The sequence below is a fragment of the Thermobia domestica genome, chromosome 1 (assembly GCF_964235325.1).
Source record: "Thermobia domestica chromosome 1, izTheDome1.hap1.1, whole genome shotgun sequence".
Classification (NCBI taxonomy): domain Eukaryota; kingdom Metazoa; phylum Arthropoda; class Insecta; order Zygentoma; family Lepismatidae; genus Thermobia; species Thermobia domestica.
Genome location: NC_137454.1, coordinates 292,506,996 through 292,528,756, shown reverse-complemented (window position 1 = coordinate 292,528,756; position 21,761 = coordinate 292,506,996). Strand labels below are relative to the sequence as shown.

The following is a 21,761-nucleotide window of genomic DNA, read 5'->3' as shown; positions in this document are numbered from 1 at the left end:
AGGACAACAAAGACTTACCAACCTTAGGATCGTATCCATAGAACATAAGTTACCTTCAAAGCTATCTTTTTACGACATTTTAAAAACTTTTGCAGCCAAAAGAGCCCGCAAAGTTAAATTTTAGTTCCAGCTTTTTGTGTTTCAATCTAACTTACATCGATTTAAGAGATTTTTGCAAAATACTCAGAACACTGTTTGTCATAATTTAATATTTTATTCTAAAGCAACAGACTGTTGATTAATTCTACATATATACACATCCCGATGGGTAATTCCAAAAACATTGTGATTTGCAGTTATTATGATAAAACTATAACAATATGTAAAGCATGCTACATACTATCAGATTATTTGTCAATCAAATTCTAATTAAATTTTTATTTTTATTAAAATATTTCATTAAAAATTAAATTATGTACTGGAATTTTGAAATCAAGCTTTACCACTTGAAGAAAAAAATGGAATAGGAGATTTACTGTTTGATCTGTAGTCAGGGAACGTTTTTGTTTGATTGGTAAGGGAAGGGGCGCTAAGGCGAATTATTGCTCCGGGCGACAACTAGCCTAGTTGCGTTGCTAGAAATAGCATTACTTAATTACAGAAGTTGAAGTAAGATTCACTGTTTCGGTTTATTTCTAGTACAAAAAAATTTTGAGGAAAAGATCATGTAAGATTCACTGTTTCGGTTTATTTCTAGTACAAAAAATTTTGAGGAAAAGATCATAATCTTTTTCCTTTTTTAAAAGCCAAATCATTACTAATTAATACACAACTTTCCTACTGATTTGCTCTCAAACAAGTAAGCGTCTTTCAAAAACATAAGTTTGAGGTTTTGTGTTTTTGTGTTCTAATGCAACAGCGAGGTTATGAAGAATGGAACCTACTATTAACGTGAGCTCGGAACCACGACTGGAGCTTGAATTCAGTGGTTGACAGACCATCAGGCAACATCAGCCTTACCACACTATCACACCTCCAAAAGATATAAATTACAGAATCACGCCACTGGCGCGGGTATACCCTCAGTATCTTACGCGTATGTATGTATGTATGTTTCTAGCTTAACACTCGTTTTTCAAAATGAAGTGATACGAAAGGTGGATATATACACACATTGACGTGAAATATCTACGATATTCCTTCCATGAAAATCAAGTACACCACTCGCACAGACACATAAACCAACAATTTAGCTACTTATGAATATGAATCAATTAGAATAATGTATTCTGCCCAGATATGACTTCAAAATTGTTCTTCTCAAAATACAATTAGAATACTCAGGAGTTCACTCACACATTTTTTATTTTATTTGTTTATTTATTTTTGGTACATCAAAATACTGTTAGAAGCAGAGAACAATATAACAACTTTGTGGTGTAATATTCTAGTAGCTCACTTACAAAACTCTATGAACAGAGGAGGCCACTGTTTTTTGTTGTATTATTATTTTATTAGTAAGAAGTTCGTCGTCAATATATAGTTCTTACGAGCGGCTGATTTGAAGTTTAACGCCCCGTTCAGCACCCAGGCTATATGCGACTACTTGGGATCCGAACCATATGAGCTCCCACCGTGAGTTAATCCTGCATCTTCCGTGTCTAAAGCGCGCAGGCTAGTCATAGCCACAATGAAAATTAGTTTCTTCCGAACGGGAACTACTTGGAGATCGTCAACAGTAACAGTTCCACTAAAATATTTTAGTACGGAAAGAAAAGGACAATTTTGTTAATTAATCTTTTTAACGAATACTCTTAAAGTAGGGGGAAAAAAAGAAAACTGGCTTTACAATTCACGAAGGTGTGTTGCTGTCTTGGCAGCTTTCAGTTTTGTAAAGTGTGGTCAGCACATTGGATCTTATTGCCACTCTACTGACTTTCTAAAACTCATATGTTATCTATTTATTTGATTCTCTTGAAGCTAGACATCGAAAATTGTTTCTTCAGCGAGAATCAAACTCAGAAATGTAAACGAGAGGCTCACGGACTGACTATAAGACTACACAGATGTAACTTAAGGTAGAAGACCATCTATGAAATTTATGCCTACAACATATGATAGATGAACGAAATAAAATGGTTGTCTTTGTATACAATCGCCAAAGCAACAATAGTACGTGTAATATGGAAGAAGGTATATAACGCATATGATTCACATTGCCATTAGACAAAATAATGATAACAAGTTATTAATTTCTAATCAAAGTCACTCAGGTAAATAAAGATTATTAATGTTTGTTTAAGTTTAGAAGGCTAACTTCTAGCTGAATAACTAGTCCTGGTATTAGCAAGTTTTCATCACAAGAAAAATATATTTACTTACTATAATCACTAATTTACATAATGTCCATTTCATTAACGATCATCGAGTTGTTGCCTCAGTAAAATTAATCACTGGATTACTACTAACGCAACAATATAAATCCTGAGTTTTCTCATTGCTAAAAGGTTAGCTTTCCCGTCTTTAGTATTGGCGATCCGGGTTCAATTTCCAGTAACAGTACAATTGGTTTGATTCCCAGCAATATTACATTTGGTTCGAATTCTATGTTCAATCGTAGTATTACATTTCACATAGTATTTTATTGAAGAAAAAAAAAAACATTAAAACTTCAAACAAACAACAAGTGAACAAGTGTTCGAATATATTAACAGAAGCCAAAGGAGTTCATTAATAACAAAGTAGTCAGCGTTCTTGAATTTTGTTTTCTGTTTAAATCTTAGTGGGAGTTCTGCCGCAGATCAAACTTAAGATCCATATTTCATATAGTCTTGAGGTTCGAGGGAAAGAACAATTTCTTCTCTTTCTTTTTTAAATTTAAAAGAATACAATAAAAAACTGTTACATTTATTTACTTCCAAATTTCAAATCTTCAATTAAATACATTGTATACAGAATCATTTATTTAGTCCCTATATTCATGTGATTTAATGATACGAAATTCATCAAATTGTACCGTTTCTTTTTAGCCAAAAAGATTGTTCATAAGTGAGAATTTTCTATTTGAGTCTGGTGAATATGGACATGGAATAATACTTACAATTATAATTTGTTATGTCAGAATTTATTATTATTATTATTATTATTATTATTATTATTATTATTATTATTATTATTATTATTATTATTATTATTATTATTATTATTATTATTATTATTATTATTATTCAGAACCCGCTAGCGTGACCTCTCATATACGTATAAAGGGATGGCCAACCAGACGGCTTTTAGTTGAGTGATGTGAGCTCAGCACATACTCTCCTGATTATTTTCGTTCTTTCTGAATCTTTGGCTTAGACTTTAATATTTAGCTTCCCAGTTTCCTGTCGATATCGAGTAAATTTTCTTTTCAGAAACCAAACCCGGGACCACACGCAATAAAGATACCCGTGCTAACTATGGGTTACACGAAACTTATTTTCAATAGGGCATATTCTCCAAATAATCTATTTATATCCATTTGAAACTAACGAAATCAAATAGAATTTTAGGATTATTATACGCTGTTTTAAAATTTAACAATAGGAAGTCAAGCTCAATACTATTGGTAACATTTTATATCATTAAGTCAAAAAAATCCTACATCATAAACCCTACAGCCTTAGATGATTCCCAAATATAGAGCCTATTGCTATTTTTATGAATTAAATAATAATGTTATAGAGAATCCGTAACTTTAGAGGCAATAAAGATCACCAGGTAAAATCCTTTGGTTTAATTTTCGATAAATATTACGGTGTCAGTTTCCATACTAGATTTATGAATAGAATTAATACATCAGTATGAATGAATCAATTATTATGGTTGCAATTTGCAAGAAGTATAATCTAGATCATCTTTGTCAGTTCAAAATAAAAGTAAATAAAAAAAATACATTTTAGCATCATGAATTCTTATTCACATAAATGAAACTATGAACAAAGCATTAGAGTTGAACAAATATATTATACTGTAAGACTGTGTTACAGTTTCAACATCATCGTAACTTCCTCATCAACGTGTTAGATTGGGTAAGTGCCTGAAGAAGGCGTTGTTATACCGAAATTGTGACAAAATTTTATACATTTTTTTCAACTGCAGTACAATATTCAGAGTTTAATGGAACAAAAAGAAATTCAATACCTACATAAGAAATACAAAATACCTACCTACAAATTTTCTTCTACTTTCGAAATAAGAAAACCTAAGTAGATAACATATAATCAGTACTGTTACGTAAGAGACTGCGGAAAATTAATAAGGGCTCTCATTCCAGAAGACGTGTGTCGTAAGTTCAAATCCAACTTGTGCTTCATGATCTTGAGAACTTACGAAGGACTTTGCGTTTTCTCTGTTTTTGCGCTTGTCACACATTGTAAAATTAATAAGAATAAATTGTGGTTAAATTAATTTTAAAATTCACATCACTTCGGACAAAATATCACATTTTGTACTAGTGCTCATCGTATCTGATAACGAGACACGTGAGAAGTTTGCTGTTAATATTATGCATCTTCCCTAGTAGTTACTATTTTCGATAATAAATGTCTAAGATACCCTTTAATATGTATCACTATTTCATCAGGTTTGAGTACTCAGTTCTTAAATATAAAACCATCACGATGAGTATATTTCGTTCTATTTTCAAACTTGATTTCACACAAATAAATTACTTCATGGTTTCAAAGAAGAAAAAAACAATAATATCTCTTGAGTGAAGTAGAAATTATATTAGCTAATAATCAAGAGAATAATATTCATTTGCAATTATGACATCCCCCCTTCATCTTCTTGTTAAGAAGGTGTGAGCACGTGTTTGCAATTTATCGAAGCCCAGCATAGTGTTTTATATGGACTTCTTGTTGAAACTGATGGTTTGCAGATAATATGGTTTATTTTACGTTAGGGTGGATGTAAATGGTTGTGATGAGTCGATAAGACGAGTGAAGATGAAAAAGGGCGAGTATGAGTTTTCTGTCTGGGAGTGTGTTATTAGCAAAGTGACAAGGGACGCAATGCACTTTGGCGGAAAATGCAGGCACGCTTTCCACCATTTATCAATTAAGAAGCACTTTTCTCTTCATTGAAATAACACAATCCATACAGGCGGTTTAGTATGTATGTTTCTCATTCTGCAGCATGTGCGTTGGGGTTCATATTTCCTGAGATCCTAGTGTAAGATATCAAAAGTATTCCGTCTGCTGTTGGGGCGTTCTTTACCACTGGATTACCCTATTATTCGTTTCGATATCACTTGTTAACGATCAGTGGTGATGGCTTAGCAGGATTGTTGGTTGGCTTAATCGCTTATCAGCACTTGCAACATGTTCAGCGCAGCTGTCACTTGATTTTGAAGCGTGTTTCTATCCCTTGCTTTACGGGTAAACGATCTGGTTAATTTTATGCATAGGAAAGAGATAGGCAAGATTTTCTGTTACATTTAGAACAAATGCTTTACAAAATTCTTCAGTTTGTTGGTAGAAGACACACAGTTACTCAATTGTACAGCTCTTGTGCCATATGATCCCTTGCATTAAAAAAAAAAGTTTATTTCAGATTATCTCATTATCTCTTCCTTATCACCTTAATCATTTCATCACTGTTAACTTTTATCTATTGTCGTCGTCTGTAAAATGATGCACGCTTAACCTAGTGGTTTGCGATTCAACTCCCGGAAGATGTAGGATTTTCATTAAATTAAGCCATTGAATTAAGAAGTAGCGAATCATACTCAAGAAAATCAGAAATTATGTCGTTGGTAACAGAGATATTGACCAGTGTGTCCCTCAGTTGAACGTGCGCCTCTACCCAACCCTCTTTGTCATTCACATTTTCATTATCCTAAACAATATACCCACTTTTAAGACTCTTAGGTTTAATTTGAGTTTGATTTTTACTGCTTTGCTTCCTAATGCAACAATTAGGTTATGAAGGACAGGATGCACTGTTAACGTAGGGTACGAACCACGACCGAACTTGAATCCGATGCAGTTGGCAGGAAGCCGTCATACAAGCTCAAGTCTCGTTGTTCCTCACCACACGATGTCGCTTCCAAAAGAGTTAGATTACAGCATCATGCTTCTCCAGGTTTAGGATTCATACCTTTTTATTTTAGTGATCTTACTGAGAACCTTTTAATGTATAAAATTAATAATAGCAATTTTTACAATATTTCCAAATTTGGAATTCATTTTGAAGAATAGTGAACTTCAAGAGGCTACGAGTTAGAAAAGGCGAATCTCTGTTACTACTGTAGAATCTCTGTTACTACAAAAAGTAAATTAGCCCGATCAAAATTACTGAGAACTGAAATAATAATGAAATTTAGTGATTCTTTTTGTGTCGCCGTAGTACCACTTCTTTCTTTTTTTTCTTTTTATTCTTCTTTGTTGTATAAATTAATATATGTTACTCTCATTAATGGTTACCTTAAGTCATAGATCTGCAAATACATTAAACCCATTTCTGTATATAATTTTCATTTAATCCAGTGGTTCCCTAGCGGAGCGTCGCAACACACTGGTGTGTTGTGCAATACTGTACATTGTCATGAAATTTTAGAATTTAAAAATCATGAAGCAATTAATAATTAATTAAAACCAATTTTAAACAAACTGATCCAGTGGCAGCAACAATGTTCTGTACTACATACACCCACAATTTTATAGAAGCTTCTAGTTCTACACTATTATAATGTGTCTTCAGTAAAAAAGGAAAAAGTTGAAAACCACTAATTAAATCCAAAAATATCATCCTGTTTCACACAAACTTTGCTTAATGCCTCATACAAATTTTCAAAATATGCATTTCGTAATGGAAAACAAAATAAAGAGGAAAAAGAAAGAAAAAGAAACGTTAACCTGAATTTGAGTCAGTCTGGTATAAGAAATTTGCGATTCACTTAATACTCCTTGCTCTTGAAGATCTACAAATGGGTCGCGATTCGTAGGTTGAGGATCATAGATATAAGAGAAAAATTTAAATAAAATCTTTCAGTTTTACGTCTCTTTGAGGATGAAGGGACCTTGGTTCGATCCCAGATCATATAAACTTGTGGTGGACAATATCAAGTCCATTCGTTTTCCCTAGATTCTCTCGATTTCTCTTACTTAATCATTTCACTAATAATTAAGAAGAGGAACAGAAATTGGTTGGAACATTGACTAAGAAGGAATTGTATTGTGAGGAACTTGTTAGAGGGCATGGTGGCAGGAATGAGAGGAAGAGGCGAAGGATACTACAATTAATGAACGATATCAAAACAAAAAAAAATCGTGCGTGAAGACGAAGAAGTTACGAAAGACCGTGGTTCACGGAAGCTACTCACCTGCTGCAAGTGACTTGCCAGTATTCACAGAATACCTATGATGATGAATGATTTCATAATCATTAACTTTCATTAATCATCTGACTCCTACCCTAAATGAGATTCCCGACAGGAGCTCATGTGGTTCGGATTCCACGTCTATCAGTAGGTCCCGTCTCATATAGCCTCGATGCTGAAAGGGACGTTAAACTCAAAATCAACTCAACCTACCCTAAATGATTGTGAAACGTAAAAGTGTTAATTTAATTTCTCTTTCAAGTAAATATGTAGGCCATTTATTTCATGGCGTTAATTAATAATAGTTAATAATACAGCACCCCATAAAGAATTGAAGCTATAAAGCTTAGAGTTCAGAGTAAATACTTGGTTGCAAAACAATGAAGTAATCCTGTTTTCACTATATTGGAAATTTAAGTTCACATTTCGTTTGCTCAGAGAATCTTACGAGCAGCTTGTCTCTTCTTTATGTATGCTTTTTTTCTATGTAACTGCTAAAATTGCCTAATATTTTAGCTTTCATTATATTTTCATATATTTGGGAAAATATATTTATCCATACAGAATGCTTAGAAGCAAATATAAAATTTTCTCTTTCTGCTCTAAAAATCTAGCTTCTTCCCCCAAATATGTAAAGCTCTCCTCCTCCTCAGTCAATTTTGCCCCTTGTTTCTGTAGCTCTGGTCATGCTTTTCCAGTCTTCTAACGTATCTTGCTTGGTCATCGAAAATTTTGAACCAACAGCTTTTTTTCCCGTCTCTTTTTCTTCTTTAAAGTCATAATTTACTTCGTGTGAGGCTTGTAGTCAATTTCTGCTCGGATTACGGGAGTTGAATGAGCGACTGGGAGAGGAACTACCTGGTGACGGATGGACGAGGAATCTTAAGGAAGAGTGGATGTTGAGTTGTGGACTATGATGATTAGATACAAGAATAGAGAGAAGGAGGGAAAAAACCAATGGAGATAAAAGCGTGGGTGGGAGTCAAAATGCCAGAAGCCTGCAGCAGCAACTAGTACAAGCAAAACCATAAGCACTGAAAAACTGCCGATAAACCACGCTAACATATTATATATCCCAATTGAGACATCCTTTCTTTCGTCTTCTTCTCTCTCGTAACATTCAGAAAGTTACCTAAGCACATAGAAAAAGCAACTGGATGGACGGACAAAGCATGTTCATCTCGTTGGCAAGTTTGGTGGATGGATGAATTTGCTGATGATGTCTTCCGATTACGCTATGAAATAACCGCAACAAGAGGATTATGAATACTTACTTTAAACAAAAAAGAAAGAAAGAAGATAAAAAAAGTCGTGGGTGTGTTTTTCATTCATGATTAAAAAAAAAGAAACGATTTTTGTCTTAAGACATGGAGCAAACGGTTATATACTGTATAGTTAACCATTACTGACTGATTGTATGAATTAAAAGGAAGAGAAACGATTCTGAAACGAGTTTTACAGATATATCTGAAGGGAGGTGGAGGAGAGAAAATGAGGTAAAAAAAAAAGCGTGTATCTCCTTGTTCGTTGACCTGGTTAGCACTAATACAATCATTGCTGTGTTCACAAAGAATATCAAATTATTGAAGCCATGTCGATTACCATAGATACAGATTATAAATAAGGTCCACATTTTTTTTTTTTTTTTTTTTTTTTTGTTCAGAAAATATCAAGAACAAACAAAATTTATTTATTATGCTGTTATTCTTTACAATTTATTTTAAAACAAAATTGTTAATGCTTAGAACTTAGTTTGAATTACCTGTTCAACGAACTTAAAAAGTTGTTACTGAATTCTCTACATCTGTGTGTTTGTTATTTGCGAATTTTTCAATTTCGAGCCCTCCATTCGATAGAGTATCAAAATCTATCTGAAAGAAGTGATGGATTTTTTCTCGCCACACTTACTGTACCCGAGACAGCCAAAAAAGTTCCGATTTCGGGAGATTTAAGGAACCATATCTCGGGAACCGTAAGTCATAGAGAAATCATATTGGTGTTGGATCAATACCTAAGAGGGTGGTGAATATTTTGGTTCCAAAAAGTAACCTGTGGCTACAGGCCAACTGGCCACCGTTCCCCAGATATTGGCCAAAAATTTTCAGATTTCAGGAGATTTAAGAAGCCATATCTCAGGAATTGTAAGTCATAACGAAATTATATTTAACGATTTTTTTTTTTTTTTCAATTTTAAACCCTCCATTTTGAGCATGTGCCTTCGTAAAATCACATATCGTCGAAAGTTTGAACAGAACTCTTAAAGACGTGGAAAAAAATTAGTACTCAAGGAAATTATAAATGGATAGATATATATTACAAGAATTGTTTAATGAATATAATAAAGTACATAGAAAATTGCCTGTAGCCTGTAGAAGTTAATAATAAAAATTAATTCTTTTTGAGTTCGTTCTGGTAATGCTCTTGTTAATATTGTAATTCCGAAGACAATTTGTCGTACTACTAACTGAAGGTCCAGATTTATTCCAAGCGTCAGGATTTGTCTAGTACAATGGAATTATAATTTCAGTCAGGCACATAACTCAAGTAAGTATCGAATCCACCTGATCCTCACTTTATATCCAAGTTTATAACCGGGAGGGATTAAATTACCCTCTATGTTTTGTTAAATCATACTCTGCATGTTACTCACTTATATACAATTTTGTCCTTAAACTGATTGAACATAATATTCATGACGTCAAAGCTGTGGGATTTCATTATACTTCCATTTGGATTTGAACCCGAAGATTCCATTGATGCACCCTTGTGTTTTGTATATGTGTAAATAATGGTCTTAAAGAAAACGCCCATTTTCAATTGTCGGGAATCACTCGGTCTCGCGCGAGCTCAAGTTCACTTTCCTGAATAATAATCGTGCTTTCCCATCCCCGAACTCACTGTCCACTGACAGAACTCGTACTTACACAGGCTCGTGAGGTTGGACATCTCTAATCATAAACAAATATTCGTATTATAGGTTTACCTTTTGTTACATTCAGTTCCTACTTCATTTCGTGTTACTATCATTATTGTTAACAAAACTTCCTCTCTATGTGACGATCAATACAGTAGGAACTAGTTTTTTTAATTAACAATTTATCAATCCTAATGTCTTTCTTGTTTTCAATGAACTGATATTTGTAACGCAGTGGAGCGAAGAAGTAGGAAGACCTGCGTACCTCCCATTGAGGATTTTTTTTTTTTAAGTCTTCCGCACTGATGGCATCTCGACGATAGCCACCGGAGGATTTGCAATGCCACAGCACGTCCAGCTGTGGTTAGGTTTCCATGTTCAGTAGCTACCACAGTAATCTAGTTCTGTTCTCTTTCCTGCCCACATCAACTGCTCAATACAAAAGAGTGGTCGAGAATATCCTTCCGTTAAAAAAAAAAATAAATAAAAAAAAAAAATCAACTCTGGTAAATATTTTGCGCATGAGTGAGAAAAGAAGAGATATACAATACACACACACACACACACACACACATATATATATATATATATATATATATATATATATATATATATATATATATATATATATATATATATATATACTCATCTCGTACATTTCAACTTTCCAAGAATATCTTCAATTATTGATTTCAAAGAATTTCATAGAACTAAAAATTAAGGCGGGATCTCCTTGTCCGCGAAGTAAAGAATGAGAAAAAACTACTGCTTAGGGGCAATTTTTTTTATTTATTTATTTATTTATTTATTTATTTTTTTTAATATGAGCTCCTATCTTACTTTCAGAAACTTTATACTTCTGGCATCGCTGAATAACAGTTAATTGTTTAAAATATATTTGTACAAAGTAGCATTTTTAAAGTTTTCAACGTACTCGAAAAACAGGACTTTTTGAATAAATTAATTGTACCGTTCGTTAATTAATTTTATTTATTTAACAAACCTTCAGTCTGCTGCGAAAGCAAGTTTTCTTGGACTATTAAAAACAATGAATAAAATCAAGAATAGTAAAGGAAGTTGATTGGGGTTTAGATTTAAAGATACCATCCCGGCAGGCATTCATCTGGTAGAATTGAGGAGAAACCCTGGTAAATCCTCAGTCATGATCACGGACAACCTAATTGCGAAGCGCAATTCCGGGACCTCCGATTACGAAGCAAGAATGCAACCATTAGCCTACGCTCGGTCGGTAAAGCTTTATCAGAAGTCTATAGTAAAAATCAAACTCTCACTTATACATTCCACATACGAAACTTTCGGAATATCTTGTTCAAAGCAATCAAATAGTGTACAAACTGAAAAGAAAAAGAAAGTTTTGTCATTTACTATAGCAACATGCAAAAATCAAGTATAAGTCTCTTCGATGGAAGATGATTTTCACATACTGTGCCTTAATACCGCCTTCAATGGTTCTCTAAAGGATTGAATAGTTACATGATACATTGTGATATTTCTGTAATTAGGCTCTTTGAACGTAACTGTATCTTTTGCGATTAAGTAAAGAAGAATGAAATATGAAAAAGTTAATTCTCAAAGAAAACATAAATATAAGTAATTGAAAGGAAAAATAAAAGGTTGTATTTTTGCAAGTGACGATGATGATACTGATTACCGTACAGTACTTGATGCGAAATCACCTTTGTAAGCATTCATACCTGGCAACACTTATTCGTCGTCGCATCAGTTGTATTTTTCCCCTTTTCTGATGGCAAACAATTGCCTATCAGTAGTGCGCACTTGGTTGTCATCCCACAAAAGCTTGGAGTATTGTTCACGAGAGCCTGGAGTGGAGAGGGAGCGCATATTGGCAAAGACCATACAACACAGTGGCATAGCGTAGGGTGAGCTATTCAAAAGGAGAGAAGAGAATGTCATTAAATCTGACTTTGTGTGGTTGTAGAAGCGGAATGAACAACCATATTGGCTGTGTCTTGAAGTAATGGCCTCCTGCTGGGAGTGGATTTAGTTTATCTGAATAACAGATCGAGTGGGTTTTAGAGCAAGCTGCCTAATTTCTAGTAACACCCTGCTACTTAACAACCTACTCTACTCTTATCTAGATAAATATTCTACATTCTATCAATGTTCTCAACTCGGCAGTCTTTGTTGTTTTAAGAGCTTAAATAAACACTCTTAAGACAATTTTAATCCCAGATAATCGTTTAAGACAGTGGTTTTGTGCGTTTTTGACCCTTTTGTACCCCCCTTTTTTTAATTCTTTTCCACAGATTGACCCCTATTTGAACAAGATATTTTTACTTGAACAGTTGCTCTTTAATATTAATGCAAGCTGCTCCTTGCTCCTTGAAAAATGCAAGCTCCAATAAATTTGTTCAAAATATTTTGCATGGCAGAGTACGAAATTCTGGGGAAATGGAAAATTCCCTTTATTAACTATTTTTAGAATAAAATTCCCCGCTAATAAATTAACTGGGAGGGGGTTAATAAAGTAACAGTATTGTCAGAAACTTACAAATTAACTACATTAATTCATATGTAATTAACGTGTATCTCATATGTAATTAAACGGGTGAACTAGTGTATGGGAAAACACAGAAAACACTAGAGTTAATTATGATCTGGCAACTTTGTTTTATGATTATGGATGTTCAAATATATAAACTAATTTTCTCGAAGCATTTCAGTGCAAAGTTCTTTTTTTTTTTTTTTTTCACTCTTGTCTCTCCCCCATCCCTGCACACTATAATGATTTTGCACCTTGGTATATAGAAATGTGTGTGGTGAACGGTGAATATATGCCTAGTACTTCGGCGTTAAAACTTTCAGCAGTTCTAATGATTATACATTGTTTGCGTTGGAAAGAAAAGTTAAGGTGCCTTTTTCGGTATCACTAATTCATTTTCCATGAACCCTTGAACAGTCAGGTGTACTTCCAGGAATACGTGTTCTTAAGGTTAAGGATCATTGATTTAGGATATTATTAAGTTTATAGACAAAATTCAATTTTGAACATGGATTAACCTGATAGCTTGTAATATTTAGCTTGTAATATTTGTTGAGAACTTCTTAACAAATGTTGTTGTGATGCTTCAACTTTCGACAATCCCACCAAATGAAGCCTTAAAGGAAATCTTTTTACATTGGTCGCTATGAATACACGTGATTAAATCACTTACCCGACAACACGTCTGCTATTATACTATTAAGAAAACTAAACGTGTGCTCTTAGTCATACAACTTCACTTCCATTGCTTGATTTTCTTGTCTTTTTATTCAGTTAAATGCAGCTTAGTGTATTTTAAATAACTCAAACTTATCCACTTAAAATACAAGCTTCCTTACTAGGACAAATGTACGAAAATGATACTTCAGAAAAAGTATTGTGAATACTTAGTTATTCATTAAAAGTTAATTAAATTTTCTGTAGATCATAGTGAATAACGATCTGATATTGAGTTACTTGATCATCTGTGTTTGGTTGATTTGTAGAGATTATCTCCCAACCTTATTAAAAGAATGCTTTCTTTAACGGAGTGTTGTTAATAATATTCGAATAGATTTTCCTATTCAAGTAATAGATATCAATATATATATATATATATATATATATATATATATATATATATATATATATATATAGAGAGAGAGAGAGAGAGAGAGAGAGAGAGAGACTATATATTACTGGATGTTTAAAACAATAGAATTTACCACACATGAATAACTAACTTTGTTTTCACTCTGCAACTTAGGTTAATATCTGGAGTACAGCATTAGAAAAAAAAATATACATTACATTTAAATAATGCACAATAATATTCTCCTGTTATCCTCAAATTATCGGGTTCTTAAAGTCAAATTAGAAATTCAATTGAATAATTAGGCTTCAAATAGTACTACTTGGCCTCAAATAGTTTGGAAAGTAGTATTTCATATTCGAAACAAACTGTTGCAGGCAACTCTTTCTTAGTATTGAAGTCATTTTTTTCTCTTTGATTTAAAGAAAGAAAAAAAAAAAACTAAACAAACAAATATAGAGAAGCAACTTATACCATTCGTGAAACGTGTTTGAACTCTGGAAGATGGATGTTTCCCAATTTTTGGTTTCTGCTTATATTACTTTAGAAGAGTTACTTTCTGCCAAAAGAAAAACTTATGTAAGAAATATGTAGAAAGCGCCAAGAATTCTGTGAAGGAAGAGAAGAAAGGAATTATTTACGGAGATGGTAGTGCATTTCCTTTCCCGTGTTAGTGGCTTAGATGTTCTTTGCTGAAACAGAAGTAAAAGAAGTAAAGAAAGAAAGAAAGAAAAGAAGAAAATTAGAGACAGTTGTTACGTGTGCAACATAATAGTAAGTGAAGATACAAAACATACAATTAAAATATATTTCCTTCCTTTTTTTTAAACAAAAAAAGTTGCAAATATTTAATAAATATTTCGACTTCATATCAATAATAGTAGAAATATGGCCAAATATTATCCGTCATTAAATCCAAGTCAACTACATAAATTCTTTCTGGATTATAAAGAAGATCATGCTACAGATCTGTGTTTCGCAAGGTAAAGTCAAATATTTTCACACATAGGTAAAGAACAGCAATTATATTTAGTTGTAGCAATAACATGAGTTTGATTCATTATTCTTAATGTGTAGTATTATACCGAGATGAAATCATAGAAGATAATATTAAATCTTGACAAATACACAAATACCTGGTAAATTGTTTCGATTGTTTATAAATTATCCTCAGGCAATAACAACTGAAAACAGAGAAGTCAATTTGACACTTTTTACTTATTTCCTCCGTTTTTCCTCACGTTTACTATATGAGAATTATCTGTAAACGATCGAAAAGGTTAACATTCTTAATGCTCGTGCTAATTTTTCGGAATGTGTCGAAGCGATTTAGATTGACACAGAACAAATAAGAAGAGCATTAGATCAAGATATAATTATTGTGTGTAGCTAATAAAATTTAGAGACTTTACAGTATAACATGAGCCTCGCCTACAAAATTTACTACTATAATAAGCAAATATGTAGTCTGAAATTTAATCTTTGGGTCCAACTAGATATCTGCATCTGAAATCCAAGAGATAATCCTGTGCTTTGCAACGTTGTAGAAACATTATCATCTAAAGAACAAAAAAATGAAAAACTCAGCACTTTTGTTGTGTGAGTGCTTAAGCAAGCAAGCCAAGCTAAGAGAGAGAGAGAGAGAGAAAGAGAGAAAGACAGGAAACCAGCTTTGAGGTTCACTGGAAAACCTAAGAGCATTCACTCATTTGGGCAATTCCTTTATAGCCCTTTACGCAGCCATATTGGTGCTTTCAGCTTCTCAGAGAGGTAGGGGTAACTCTGCAAGACCAAAGCTTTCAAGGGAACCTGGGAGAGGAAGAAAATGGTTTTATGTACTGTACATAACTTTCTTTCAAGGTTTGAAGAGAAATGGGTGTAAGAGGATTCAGAGATACTTAGTGTACTACTGCCCACTGGGTTATTTTGTTTCTAACACCACCAGTCCCTTCCGCTCCCTTTTCCTCACTTTCTGTCTTTTGCGTCTAAACATGTTCTCTGCGTTTGTCCGCTTTGGAAGATATAACTCGTTCTGTCTCTCTCTTACACACAAGCTTAATGTAGTCCCTTAGTGTCCCTTCATAGAAGGCGACACAAACTTCACGACCACCGCAGGCTATCATTGCCTTTAGAAACGTAGCCACCAGGATAATCTTCTAATCCAACCCCCTTCTAGCTTTCTATCTGTTTGCGTATGTATAAATGTGTGTACTTCCAGTACGTAGAGTTTTGGAACTGAGAGACAGCAAAGGCTGGAATTATGAACAAAAAGGAAGGTGGAGGAAGAACAAAAAGTAGAGAGATAAAACAAAGCATAAGACAGGAACGAGAAGAAGAAGCTTTTGGTGGTGGAACATGAATGTCAAAAGGGACTGAAAACAAAGTAAAACAGGAGTTAACATAATGCAAATGTGGTGCATACATAATCTGATCTAGTTACAGCTCTTCAACCTTTGTAAAAGCTATGACCAACTACTAACAATCTTGTTTGTTTCCTCCACCACTATAGTTCTCGTAGAAAGGATAATTTTTACTCCACATGGACAGAACGTTCGGAAATGTAGATTTCTAAAACTTTTCTTGAAACTTCATTCTTTCAGCGCTTTTGGCCTCGGTTTTATCCACACATGCTTATTCTGTGAATCAGGTTAGCTTTTCTTGGGAGTAATCTTTCACGTAAAATGTTGTTTCCTTAAAACAATGTTTCAAACCATTCAAATCATCTTCTGTACATGCAATATAAGTCATGCTGTATGAAGTATACTGAGGGTTTACTTTAGATTCTTATTCAGTACTTAACACCAAATCGATGAATAAAATTTTATGTTTCTGAAAATCTTAGACAATTTATATTCACAGTTTGAAAAATATATAACAACTTGAAAATTAAAAATGATAACTGGGATTAATTTTAACATAACATCAATTACCTAGAGAACTTTATAACTTATCCCTAATCTTTATATATTAAAAGGTCATGTTTAATTAGATTTACAAGTTATAATATTTAGATGATATAATCATCTTTCTTGCATATTTTCAACATATTAAAGTAATACGTTGGTCTTATAACCGGACCAATATTATACATGTATATAAAATTTAATTTGTAAAAATATTCTTATGTAGTGACTAAAAATGGCTTAAATTCTATTCAACAGGTCACGGCGGGGTGAATCAGCTGGGCGGGGTTTTCGTCAACGGTCGGCCATTGCCAGATGTGGTACGGCAAAGGATCGTAGAGCTGGCGCACAACGGGGTTCGACCATGCGACATCTCGAGACAACTACGGGTATCCCACGGTTGCGTCTCCAAGATTCTCTCCAGGTAAGATTATCACATCTTATAAAGTTAACGTTTCAACCATATATCATCTTGATCACTATAATTGTGATACAATGCTAATAAACTTTCCTATCAAATGCGTTGCATCAAAATGACTAAATAAATATATAAATTCAAGAAAAAAAAAGTGTTCAGTTAAGAGTATTATTAGCTTTAAGAATGTCATTTTCTGGCTATTTGATATGAAATTTTCCCCACAATTTAAAATTATTTGTAAATGCTATGTAATACATTATGAATATAATATCAGTCTTTTATATACATTTACAAATCACTAAAGCATATATAATAATTGTCTAATTTATAATAAATTATATATTACTATCATTTAACTAAATTATATTAATGTATAGAACTGAAATAAAAGATTTACTATTGAAAATTCAAACTGAAAGAACCAAGAACTAAGTTCATTTTATAGCTACTCAAACTAATTTACTTTATACTTTATATAATTTACTTTAAAATATTTCATGAAAATAATCTGATTAATTAATTATTGAAATTTATACTTTTTAGTGCTAATATTTATAATCTTATTTTTATACTTTTATTTGAATATTAATCACAATTTAAAAATAACAGGATGTTATCAATTTTTCTTTTTAATTTACAAAATATAATAATAGGAATGATGATAAAATAATAGTTTGTTGGATTGAAAGAACAGTTTTGGCTTTTCCTTAAAATATCTCTATTATACTAGTAATTTATCATAAAACATTTCGTTGCTTAAATTCGGTCATTTGAAATTAGCATTGTATCACTAATTTCCACGTTATTCTACTTGTATAATGATTGATATTTTGCTTCAAAGGATGAATATCTGAGCTGTAAAATATAAAATTGACACAATATAAATTGATTATGACATAATGATCCTAAATTCTATAACTGTGAGTCGCATTTTGAGACATTTGATACAAGCTCTGATGTTCATCTGAAACGTTAAGTTTCATTGTATGCAAAATCTGTTTGGATAGTAATAACTGCTTTGTTACTGAACTTTTCTACTGCGTAATAATTAATGTAGTGTTTTACTTGTATGCATTCCACTATATCTTTGTTATACATATCTAACACACGAGGTAATCTAAAATGATTAAAAGTTCAGTTGCCTGATGAGATTCTTCTTTAATATTTTTCATGTTGCATGTAAAGCAACATTAATACTAACTGAATATGTATGCATAGCGCCTGTAGAGTCGATTTCGGACACTCTTTCTAATGATGAAGGACGGAAGGTTTAAAATATGCTTTAGAATGTTCATAATGAAACAGTTATAACTCATGACTATACTTAATATTATATCCAAACTTTTTCACTTTCTTCAATAAATATCACACAAGTTTTTTTTTTATTCTTAACTTTTCTACAAAGTTAATATAAAACTACTCCAAAGGTTATTACAGAGCTGAAAATATTAGTGACATTGCATCTCTCTTGAGAAGTTAGTAGTATACATATAACATTAAAAAGAATGAAGAAATACAACTCTTTTGCTTCTCAATCCGCTTGAAGAGTCGAAGCGTAAGCTCAAGATCTATTTATACTTTTTTTTTTTTTTTATCTTTTGTAAATGTCATATCAGTTGGTGAAAAATAAGAAAGAAGTTTTACTATAAGGGGAAACCTCATAGATTATAAATACTAATGTATTTGTGCTTATTTTTAAAGAATGAATTTGTTTAAAACTCAGAACATCTAGAACTAATTTCAAACTTGTATTCCATACAATAAAACTTATGTTCTCAGCAAGACAGTTAAGCTGATATTTAATAATACTTATCAATTTCCACTTACAAATTGGAACTGTCCCAATTTCAACATATTCCCACATCACTGCTGCCCATTTTAAAATTTGCCTTGAGTTCTTAGGGATAGAAAGAAAACCACAGCCAAATATCCTCACGCGATATCCTCTCTGTTCTTACAATCTTTGCAGACATTTTCAGCAAGACTCTGGGGACCAACACCATGAACCACTCTCTCATTGTGGACCATCACCAATATCTCGATCTTATCCGCAGTTGCTCTCACCTTCTACGCATTTCCATCAGAATGAACTCACCCGAGAGACCATCATAGGCCTATTTGAAAAACCCAAAGCATACTCCAATGGGCAGTAAGTTCTATGCACCTCCTTTGCTTCTGTTATCACTCTAACAAAAGGAGCTGAAGGCACATGCCTCAAAAAAAAAAAAAAAAAAAAAATACTAGCTTATTTTTCTCTATTATTTTAACATTTCATTTTTTTCGCCTTCAGGGAAATTTCAATTAGATTTTTTCTTTGTTTTGCTTAAAAGAGAATCCTCTGTTTTCTACTTGTTTGGGAGAATTTTAAAATTACATTAATTCGCGTCCTCTTTCATTGGATTCCACAAGTTGTTATGGGGAAAGGTAGCAATACTATAGTGCTACCTACTCATCACTATATACTCTTTGTTGAAAATCATCATCACAAAGTCTAGACATTTCTTAAAGCATTTAAAAGAAACAAAATGAAACACGGGGTGGTTTTGCATTTTTCCTTTACACTTACCCTAACAATACTAAGAACTTTCTTTTTTAATATTTCCATAAATTCAGAGTTTCCTCATTGCACCTGCCCTTGAATTAATTCTTTATTTTAGACTTTAAAAGGGATTTGAATCAATTTATAAAATACAAAACTTATAAAATATTTTTGTCTTGATATTTGAAACCATAAGCTAGGTTGAACTTGTATATCCACAGTATAATTACTGTGCTATTTTTTACAAGTGTTTTTCGTAAAATAATATAACTCCCACACTCGTAGACAATGTGTATTCTTTACTTACTGCACGCATGGCTATTTATTCTTTTGTAGAGTAGCATAATGAATATTGTGGAATGTAGACGTAAAATGCAAGAATATTTTTCTTCTTTTTGTTTAATATAGCAGTTTTAGTAATAAATTGAAACATTTTATAAATATCATACATATGTAAGAAATAAAAATCTGTTTATATACAAAATAATTTGTAACCAACACCAAAATCAGTAAAAATGAACCTTTATTAGTAGATATACATTTGCGTTTCAAACTGGTAGCAACAATTTGTGTAGGTAAGATGTATATACTAGTATAATATATGAATTTGAATTTGAAACTGAACGAAAGATTGGCTGATATTAATTTGATACGTTCAAAATAATATAGCAAAGGTATTAAAACAATATCTAATATGAAAAGATTTAAAGTAGAAACTATTGTAGACGAAAAAAATAGAGCAAAAAGTATAAAATAAGCTTACTATTGTAAATAAATCATATGCCTCTGCGTAATCAAGAGACTAAGTACGTATTTTCTGTGCGACTAGTCCAGAATTCGAGTCTCTATGGACTCACAAAATATCATATAAGCATCAATAGTGGTTTGAGTTCTACTTATAAAGTAGACCCTGTCTCACATAGTCTAGCTGCCGAAAACAGACGTTAAATTCCTACCAATCAATCAATCAAAATAATTCAAGATGTGAAATGTGGAAAATATCTAGGGAAGAGGAAAATAAAATACAAGAATAAGGCAGACTAAAGCTGCAAACAAAACTCGCAGTTATGAATAGCAAATACGAATACGTTTACAAAGTAAATCAACTCGATTAAATTTAATAAAAATAAAATCTGAGGAAAGTAAACACTTATTATTACCACTAATGTGCTTTATAGTTTCGTCAATATATAATTACCTCAATCAAAGATTATGATATGTTGATCATACTATATTGATGAAACTATGATAGAAAATAGTAATAAGTAAATGATTGCTTTGGTTATATTTTATTTCTATTTAAATTATATGTAGTTCCAAAACTAGAATAAGCTGTATCGGATTAAATTCATTGATCTAAATTTTAAAAGAACTTAGTTTTAAATAGTACCAGTTGTTACCTCAGTTTCTCATATGTAACACACACTGGTTGCGTCAATGCTATAATAATAATAATAATAATAATAATAATAATAATAATAATAATAATAATAATAATAATAATAATAATAATAATAATAATAATAATAATAATACGTAATAATATTGTAGTCATAAGCAGTACTAACTACCACTGTGGCCTAAGGAACCCAGAGGTTCAATGCCGCGTTCACAAAATCTCTCCATTGATTTCTATCCATAGCCAAATAAATCCAGTTTCTACTCTGTATTCATATTTCTGCGAAATCCATCTTAATATTGTCCTCCCATCTGCTCCTATTTCTTCCTAATATTCGTTTACCGATTGGATTTTGAAAGCGTTCCTACTTCCTTCCATTCTGGTTACATGACCTGGCTTTCTAAGCCTCCTAGATTTGATGACCCTAACAATATTTGGTAAAGGGTATAAATTATGTAGTTCCTTCCTCGTTATGAAGTTTCAGCGATTCTCCATTCCCGTTCCTCTTGGATCCGAATATTCGTCTCAGGATCTTGTTCTCAAATACTTTCAGTTTACGTTCATCCCTTACAGTAAACGACTATGTTTCACAACCATACAGCACAACAAACATGATTATCGTTTTGTATACGTATTTTAAACTTCAAATTCCTCGACAGAAATCGCGACAACAAAAGATTTTGAACTGA

At 32.4% G+C, this 21,761-nt stretch overlaps 1 protein-coding gene across 16 annotated transcripts in view; it reads left to right on the top strand.

Annotated features, from left to right (window-relative positions):
- Positions 1–21,761, top strand: part of sv (paired box protein shaven) — a 390,766-nt gene that overhangs the window by 243,170 nt on the left and 125,835 nt on the right. For 13 of the 16 annotated variants that reach the window (XM_081726726.1, XM_081726727.1, XM_081726737.1 and 10 more), the window contains 2 exons: positions 16,975–17,140; positions 19,104–19,283. In XM_081726726.1, coding sequence (XP_081582852.1) covers positions 16,975–17,140; positions 19,104–19,283 — 346 coding nt within the window. The remainder of the gene's footprint in view (positions 1–16,974; positions 17,141–19,103; positions 19,284–21,761) is intronic. The other 3 variants (XM_081726754.1, XM_081726757.1, XM_081726766.1) reach the window with 1 other exon arrangement.